This window comes from Bubalus bubalis, chromosome 2 (genome assembly GCF_019923935.1).
Source record: "Bubalus bubalis isolate 160015118507 breed Murrah chromosome 2, NDDB_SH_1, whole genome shotgun sequence".
NCBI classification, from domain to species: Eukaryota; Metazoa; Chordata; class Mammalia; order Artiodactyla; family Bovidae; genus Bubalus; species Bubalus bubalis.
Window position 1 is genome coordinate 163099448 of NC_059158.1, and position 9449 is coordinate 163108896.

The 9449-nt window shown below is 44.6% G+C and overlaps 1 protein-coding gene across 2 annotated transcripts in view; it reads right to left on the minus strand.

Annotated features, from left to right (window-relative positions):
• FARSB (phenylalanyl-tRNA synthetase subunit beta) overlaps window positions 1-8983 on the minus strand; it is a 68725-nt gene extending 59742 nt beyond the window's left edge. Inside the window, exons 1-2 of one of the 2 annotated variants that reach the window (XM_006079641.3) lie at window positions 8718-8967; window positions 1698-1753 (exon numbers count right to left, since the gene is read on the minus strand). In XM_006079641.3, the coding sequence (XP_006079703.2) occupies window positions 1698-1753; window positions 8718-8775 (114 nt within the window). In that variant the 5' untranslated portion in view covers window positions 8776-8967. Of the gene's footprint in view, window positions 1-1697; window positions 1754-8717 lie in introns of both variants that reach the window. The other variant, XM_044937886.1, reaches the window with a different exon arrangement.
• Window positions 8984-9449: the final 466 nt, after the last annotated feature.

Here is a 9449-nt window from a genome sequence, read left to right on the forward strand (position 1 = left end):
CAGTTGATGGGGTTGCAAAGAGTCAGATACGACTGAGCAACTGAACTAAACTGAAAAAACAAGTTGTTTTTTTTTAAAGAAACAAAAAAAAAAAAAAAAAAAGAAGAGGATAAAGAGCAAGGGGAAGAGAAGGGGGCAGGAGAGGAAGAGGAGAAAAGAAATGGGGGAGGGACAGGGGAGGATATGAGAAGAGGCAGGAAAAATTAGAATTTAAACTGAGTTCCATCAAAGGGGTCAACAAAATTGCTAATGTTTTAGTGAAGAAAGATGAGTCACTTCATAGGGGTGCTGGATTTCAGGACCCCATATAAAGAAGGGGAGAAAATGTAACTAGAGATCCTTTACAAAAAAGACACGGCTGCCTAAGCCTTCTCCCATTTTCAGTATCTCAGTTCATACAAAGATCACAGGTGATGACTGTGATCAATGCAGTTTATCAGTGCTAACAAAAATGTTATGGAAATCAATAACCACAGAAACTTCAGAGCCAGAGGGATCTATGATAAGCAAAAGCTAAAGTGTTAGTCCCTCAGACATGTCTACCTCTTTGCGACCCCATGGAATGTAGCCTGCCAGGCTCCTCTGTCCATGGGATTCTCCAGGCAAGAATACTGGAATGGGCTGCCATTTCTTCTCCAGGTCAGAGGATCGTCCTGACCCAGGGATCGAACCTGGGTCTCCTGCATTGCAGGCAGACAGCCACCAGGGAAGCCCAGCGGGATCTACAGGGATCCCTGAAAGGATTATACATGTAAACTCCTTATGTACAGATGAAAAATAGGCCCAGAGAGGCAATGTAATGTCCATGGTTCCACAGCTAGTAAATGTGGTAGCTCAAACTATTACTTCATTTTTCTGACCTTCAGTCCAATACTTAGATATTACACAACCTCAAACATAATTTTGAATTCTAATAAAATTAACATACACTATAGAAATCTCAACTGACTTCTAGAGCATATAGACGCTCAGTAACATTAAAAAAATTCTTTTTTGTAACATTAGTAAAGAAGCAGCAGGAAAACTAAGACAAGACAACACAGGTTTTTGTCAGTCTGAAGGCTTTTTTAACCTTATAGTGTTATTATACACTGAACAGATTAAGAAGGCTTGGGGGAAAAAATAACACTAATTACCAAGAAATATTGTCTTTTTAGTTACAAGCACAGTGTTTCTAATACATAATCAATATTAGTTATCTATTTGGTAAATAAAGCTATTTTTTAAACATTTTAATCAGTGTACAATTCAAAGACCAGGAAAATGTTTCAAAATCATTTTTACAAGCAATTCTTCAAAAGGCAGGAGATCATTTTACAAGATCAATGTATAGAGTAATAAATGAAGAATGAATTAACACCGAAACAGGCATGGGAGGAAGGTGGGATGGGGCTCAGAGGAAATGGAGGAGGAGGGGCCACAGGCCAAGGAGACAACAAGTCTGGCTGAAGCTCAGTTTCCATTGCTCCCAGACCCCTTCCTGATGCCTCGAGGGGACTGCATCCGAATAAAGGCATGAACCCCTTTGGAGATCTTACATAAAGCGACAACTTAGAACCAGAGCTTAGTCTCATAACACAGAGAACACAGAAACCACCAGGGTCCACAAATGTTTCCTCTTAGTCTAACCATAAGGTAACAAAGATAAAATGTAATGAACTTAGATACAGAATATTAAAGAAATATCTAATACATACAATTTCATCAAGTTCCAGTCCAAATTCAAAACACAGTTCATCAAATTCTTCATCAGCTAGGGGAAAAAAAAGAGATTACAAATTTTAATCTGTTCAGTACAAATGCAAAAAGCACATAAAAACTGCATCTTTTTAACTGTCTTAAACCAAACATACTAGATATCAGGCATCAGATATCACCATTTAAAAACAAAAAAAGCTTGATCAAAAACAATTTTTAAAGAAAGAAAAACAAAACTATTAAATAAAGGGCTGATTCATCTAACTAATATCAGCTATAGAATCAGATTACCTGATTGTAAGCATGGGGAGCTTACACTTGCTGCTAAGTCGCTTCAGTCGTGTCTGACTCTGTGCGACCCCATAGACGGCAGCCTACCAGGCTCCCCTGTCCCTGGGATTCTCCAGGCGAGAACACTGGAGTGGGTTGCCATTTCCTTCTCCAGTGCATGAAAGTGAAAAGTGAAAGTGAAGTCACTCAGTCATGTCCGACTTCTATCGACCCCATGGACTGCAGCCCACCAGGCTCCTCCATCCATGGGATTTTCCAGGCAAGAGTACTGGAGTAGGGTGACCAGAACGTCATATTTAACAGTAAAATGCTAGAAGCTTTTACTCTGAAATTATTTTGAAGACATCCATGCCATCCTTCTTACACTTACTTGGAAGAAAAACAACTTGCAAGCAGGGATCTAATGTTAAGTGGGTCCAAATCACAGATCCAACACAATAGAATCATGTCATATAAATGCTATCATTTCAAATTCTCTTAGGTGGCCTGACAGCTGGCTTTGGAGCCAGCTCAATCTGAGTTCAATTTCTGACTGTTCCACTAGTCCTGAGAGCTTGGCACCTTATGGAAACTTTCTGATTCCTATGCCTCATAAAGTAGTATTTTACAGCCATGCATGCAACTGCTGGAAAGATTTAAATGCATTCATGCAGATAATGGGCTTCACCTAGTATCCTGAAACACAGTAGGTCTGCAATCATTAATAGTTCTCTTCCTTACTTTTAAATCATATCTTACTTTGCTTTGCTACCTGATACACAGCATTGTCAGGGTTTTCATGTTACGAAGAATGGAACACAAACCATCATTACCAGTATATTCTAGTGTTAAGCTGGTCTTAAGATTTCTGATCCTGACATTGAAGTTCAATTCAAGTTAACATTTATTGTGCATCTTCTATGAGTTGGCACTATACTAGGTGCCAGGGCTACAAAGATAAATAAAACACAATTCCTACAATAACTACTCCCTACTCCAGTAAACAAACCAGATATGTAAATGCAGATATCTTAAGTGCAAGGTACAGAGCTGGCACAAAGGAAGTCATCAACTGAGGGTCAGTAAAAACTTCACAGAAAGGAGTCCATTAGGCAGGGACCCTGGGGAGTGAGAAAACAGCATGAGAAATCTGGCACGTTCCATATGAATGCTGCATGAGGCTCATGTCAGGAAGAGATACGATGGAAGAAGTAGAGAGAAGTCAGCTCCTGATGCCAAGGGATTTGCCCTCCGTCCTGCCTGAGGCGATGGGGAGTTACACTGCAGGACTTCCAGCTGGGCAACAGCATGATCAGATCTGCACTTTAGAGCAGCAGTATCCAACCTTTTTGGCACCAGGGACCGGTTTAGTGGAAGACAATTTTTCCACAGACCTGGGGGATGATTCAAGCACATTACGTTTATCATGTACTTTATTTCTCTTTTTATTACATCAGCGCCACCTCAGAAAATCAGGCATTAGATCCCAGAGGTTGGGGACCCCTGCTTTAAAGAATGGTGGCAGGGGACTTCCCTGGCGTCCCCAGTGGTTAAGAATGCGATCCCAATGCAGGGGACCAGGTTCAATCCCTGGTCAGGGAACTAAGATCCCACGTGCTGCATGGTGCAGCCAAAACAACAACAACAAAAAAGAATGGTGGCAGGGTGGCAGACGAACTGGAGCAGAGAATCTACTGCAAACAAGTGCGACAGTGAGGAATTCATTAAAGCAGCAGCAGTGAGTGTGAGGGAGAAGGAAGAGTGTGAGAAATGTGGAAGGCAAAATCTGTAAGGCGCAAAGGCTGACTGGGAGGCGGGAAGAGTGAGTGAGCAGGAGGCGCCTAGGATGGCTCCCAGGTCCTTGGTGGGGGTGAATGTGTAGGTGGCGGGTGTCATTAACTAGGGCAGGAGGTGACAGAGGCCCCCAACGATCCCTCCTCCTGGTGCTCCCACCCTGTTAACTGAGGTCTCAGACGACCACATGGATGAACCTGGAAGCACACTGTCCAGCCCAGCCCAGCTCTGAGATGACTGCACACCGAGCTGACAGCTTGCCTGAAACCTGGTAGGAGACCCACGGCCAGCTCTCCCAGCTAAGCAGCTCCTCCCTCGATTCCACTCTCAGAAACTGCAAAATAATAAAGCCTTGTCATTTTAGCCTCCTAAGTACTGGTGTAATCAGTGATGTAGCAGTAAATAACTAACACAGACTTCGGTCCCTGGAAGTGGAGTGCTGCCGTAACAAAACAAAACGCAAGAAAGGCTCTGGAGTCAGGAGGTGGGCTTTGACAGCGTAAACAAAACCTCCAGTGCCTGACAAAGCTGTTATTTGAAGCCTCGGTCTCCGACAAGGAGGCAGGTAAGGACATGGAGGAAAGTGTGGAAGTGTTACTGGAAACTGACAGACTTGGCATCCTTTTCATGTAGAGGCAAAGCTTAGCAACACTGTTGCTGACGGTTACCAGGACTGAAGAAAATGTACCCACTCAACAGGGTGATGTTAATCAAGCTTTCCATCCAGTGCTGACACAGTGGTTTATAATGTGAGAGAAGAGATGAAGACTAGGAAACAAAAAGGAGCCAGGGCTTGGTTTTAAAAATTCTCAGTCTCCCCAGATGTAAAAAATGCTAAGATTAAAAAATGACTTCTGAGCAAAGAGCAAATCCAGAGCATTGCCAGGGAGACATGGTCTAAAGATGAAATCAAGGGTGTGACTGTAAACTCTTGAGACTCAGCAAAATCAAAAACACTGTTCACTCAGACAAAAGGCACTATGGATCAAGAAATGAAGGATGTGCCTCACAAATTTATTCAGTCTCCCAACTGAGTTTAAATAAGAGCACTGTGTCAGCAGAGGCCCAAGGTACAGAACAGCTTATTTCAGAGATCCGTAGGTGCTGTGGCTTTTGACCAAGGAAGTGGAAACCAACAAAACTGACTGAAGATCCAGAGTTTTTTTTTTTTTCTTTTTAAAGAAATACATATGCACAAACATTGCAAGCTGGAGCTAAAAGGGACAGAGATGGGAAGAAATGAATACCCAAAATCTGTTAGTGGGAAGAAGACTGAGAAAACCAATCAGCTGTAAAGGGTGCTTTCTTTTCACCAAAAAAAATAAACTAACAAGCATCACTCAGAGGGTAAAACCAAGAGACTAGAGGGTGGAGCAGAACCAAGGACAAAGATCCCAGGCCTGAAGTTCTAATCAAGAATCTCCAACATTTACCAGCTCAATTTCAGAACTACCATGGACCAGTAAGTCCTTTGTGTCTCCAATCTTTCTCTTTTGAAGAACAATGTCCTAGGCCTGTCTTACCACTGTGTGTTAGGTACAGGTGGAGCAGATAACCTGTCTCTTTAGTCTCTTGGGTCAAGAGTAATTATATCCGAGGAGCTGTACTTAGGGAACTACACTGAAGAGCCTCGTCCGCAACTGGACCTGATTTAGATGAAGAGACTGGGTTCTGAGCTGCTGCTGTAATGTGATGACACTTCTTGGGGCTTTGGGAGGGAGTGTATGTTGCATGTGGGAGGAACATGAATCATTGGGGGCCGCAGAACAGATGGTACTAGTCAGCTCCCAAGCTGGCCTCCAAGAACACTTGCCTCTGGTCTTCTGGTACCAACATCCTTTGCAGTCTCCACCTGCACGGTGCCAGAATTGGTCTCTGTGACCCAGAGAATATGGCCAGGGATGGTATATTACCTCTGATACGTTAGGAAAAACTGTGGCTTCTATTGTGAGCTCTCTCTTGACTATCTGCTCTCCTGGACCTCTCACTCTGGGACAAACGAGTCACCATGTTGCAAGCAGTCCTATGGAGAGGTCAAGGTGGGAAGCACTGAACTCTCTGACCAAAACTCAGCAAGGAACTGCGGTCTGCCAACAAGCACTTGAGTGAACTTGGAATTAAGACTCTCCAGCCCATTAGACCTTGAGATGAGTATAGACCTGACACCTTTACTACAACCAGGTGAAAGTCAGAACCACTCAGCTAAGTCATTCCCCAATCCTTGAGCCTCAGAAACATATACCAAATGACCATTGTTTTAAGGTGCTAAGTTTGAGGATTATCTATAGATAAATAAATGGTTACTGACAAAATTGTTTGGACTCATTAAAATATACTGAATCCTTTATTGAGTCCTAATTATCATACAATTTGTTTTATTCCTTTCAGCTGTATTTCACCACTTAAATGCAAGGAAGAACCAACAATAAATCATGTTTAATGATTCCCTCTAACAAAATGACCCCCCTAAGTAACTACATCTTTGGGGTTTATATGATATACAGAAGTGGCTCTGGCAGCATTGCAAGCAATTACACCAAGGCAGGACAGGCCCAGAATTGAAGAACAGTGAAAACAAATCAGTTAACAAGAAAACGAGTGGCAAGAGGAAAACATCTTAACAGAAAGGCGATAAAAAAAGATGGACTAAGGAGACAAAACTGCCCCAGAAGAGCAAAATTAATAGAATAAAAGCAGCTTGAGGGCTTCCCTGATGGCTCAGTGGTACAGAATCTGACCTTAATTTAATTAACATTTAAAAGATTAAGAACACGTGAAATATAAAATAATAATGAGTATTATTCCTGAATTGTCTGAAGTACACCAACATCAATCTTCCTGAGTGAAACTTTAATGAGCCAGCAGTCGACAGATATTTATGAATAATCAAGTTTACCTGATATCTCTCAATATGAAGAAAAGGGAGAGGGTAGCTAGAGAATAAAACATCAGACGATGGTAAACAGGCTATAAATCTTAACCATTTTTTAAAACCTAGATTATTTCTTACTTTCCCAGATATGGATATCCAAGTGGGAATTTACCACAGTAGTCCTGAACAAATTTTGCTACACACCACCTTGTGTAACTTAGATATATCATAAACAATTAGTGAGAATATGGTTTAGAAGGATGGGTTAGAAATATAAAAAAGCATAGCATGAAATAAACAGCGTAGAGAATAAGAGCCCCGTTTAGAGGACAAGAGCATTACATCTATTTTCAGGGACTTAGGGCAAAACACTGGGCTTCCCAGGGGGCTCAGTGGTAAAGAATCCTGCCAATGCGGGAGACTCAGGATCCATCCCTGGGTGCGGAAGATCCCCTGGAGAAGGAAATGGCAACCCACCTCCCAGGATTCTTGCTCGGGAAATTCCATGGACAGGAGTCTGGAGGGCTACAGTCCATGGGGAAGCAAAAGAGTCAGACATGACTTAGCGACTAAACAACAAGGACAAAAGACTAGGGAGAATAACACTTTAAGAATACAGGTAACCCTTGAAGGAGGCAGGGATCCGGGTTCGGATCCCTCTACCAGGTCCGAAATCTCTGTATAACTTACAGTTGGCCCTCCTGCGGTCTGCATGGGAGGATTCAACAACCACAAATGATGTAGAACCTCAGTATTTACTGCTGAAAATAAAACCTTCTGTAAGTGGACCCGCTCAGTTCAAACTTGGACTGTTCAAGGCTTAGCCGCACCACAGTATCTAAAAGTACACCTCTTCGGGTGTACTTTTAGTTTTTAAAAGCTAATTTTATTTCCACAGTAGTATCTTATTGTAGACAGCAGTACCTGAGGGGCTTGCTATATTGAGCCCTTAAACTAAAAACAGCTCTCAGAAACCAATTATCACACTCCTTACACAAGCTGATAACATTGGACACGGCAGATATCCCTTCAACTGCTACATGCATAGGATAATTGGTAAGTGCACTTTATATTTCCCCTTTTTTTCAGTGGCAGTGTTTTTTAAAACTGAAGAGATGAAGGGGCAGCCTGAAGACTAGGTCCACCGAGTCGACTCCTCATCACTCAGGGCTCAGCCCACATGCTGCTGCTGCTGCTAAGTCACTTCAGTCGCGTCCGACTCTGTGCGACCCTATAGACAGCAGCCCACCAGGCTCCGCCGTCCCTGGGATTCTCCAGGCAAGAACACTGGAGTGGGTTGCCATTTCCTTTTCCAATGCATGAAAGTGAAAAGTGAAAGTGAAGTCGCTCAGTTGTGTCCGACCCTTAGCGACCCCATGGACTGCAGCCTACCAGGCTCCTCCGTCCATGGGAATTTCCAGACAAGAGTACTGGAGTGGGGTGCCATCGCCTTCTCCGAGACCACATGCTACCACCTAATTAACGTTTTTCCAAACACAGTATCTTTTTTGTTTCCCTGCTAGCATTTAACATTATCCAAACCAGCATCAGTTACTAAGCTGGTTTTATTATCTGCCCCTTTCATCAGAAATGTGAACGTGGTGGACTTCAGGCGCCCTGTGCACCGCTGTATTCCCAAAACGCCAAGAACAATACATGGCACATAACCGGCGTTAGGTAAACGTGAATAAAATAAAACCAGAAAGGAAAGCAGGCTGTGCCTCCTGCTCCTGCTAACAAATGGGAGTTCCCAGAGCGCTCTTCTTGCACTCCACTGGCTACACTTGGATTGCCATCCGGAGCTTCATTCCTGTTCTACCCCCTGGCATCAGGTACGCCGGAGGCGCTCCGTAAGACATCCGTGAATGAATGACACTGCGAGCCCAGCACGTGCGGGTGCTGCCCTGACACCCGCTGCAAACTGTTTCCAGAGGCTACATCCGCGGCTGGCCTACCCTAGCTGGACCCCGAACGCTAGGCCAAAACCTGCGCGCAGCATAAACATGGCCACAATGCCTTTTTGCAAGAGGGTCCCAGCCTCCGAGGAGAGGCGCAGAGCACAGGCTACGGGGCGCGCACTCACTGTAGGTCCGGCCCAGGGCTCGGAAGAGCAGATCCCGCTTCACGCTGACAGTCGGCATGGCGAGTCCTGCCCACTGCGCCTGCGCGGAGCGCGGGCCCAGGCTCGGCGACAGGACTGTGTGTAGGACCCGATCCTTCCGTGTGGGCTGTCTTAAATATTGCCAGTCCAATTCTCACAGTTCCTCTTCTCGATTTTCATTTGAAAGCAGGTGTGTCGCCACCATGAAGCTCATTAAATCTAATTCGTTGGGAAAATAAACTGGAGGCCGAAAAAGGTGACATACTTGGATAGAATGGGCGAGGGTTTGATAGTCAGTAAGATGAACAGCCCGCGAAGGTCCTCACGCCTTCAACACTACGGAAAGAGGACGGCCAGCTAGGTGGGCGGGGCGAAGGCGGGGCGAGTGCGTGGAGGAGGCGGGACCTAGAGATGGAGACGTCTCTTGGGAGGGAGTGAGACTGTGAGAAGGCAAGGTCTCAGGCAGCTCCAGGTGGCGCTAGGGATAAAGAGCCCTCCTGCCAGTGCAGGACAGCTAAGAGACTTGGGTTTCATCCCTGGGTGGGGAAGATCCTCTGGACGAGGGCGCGGAAACCCTCTCCAGTATTCTTGTTTGGAGAATCCCATGGACAGAGGAGCCTGGCGGACTACAGTCCGTGGGGTCGCAGAGTCAGACACGACTGACGCTTATTAGCAGGCAGCCAGGACTGCGTGATGTGCAAACCCAAGTAGCGG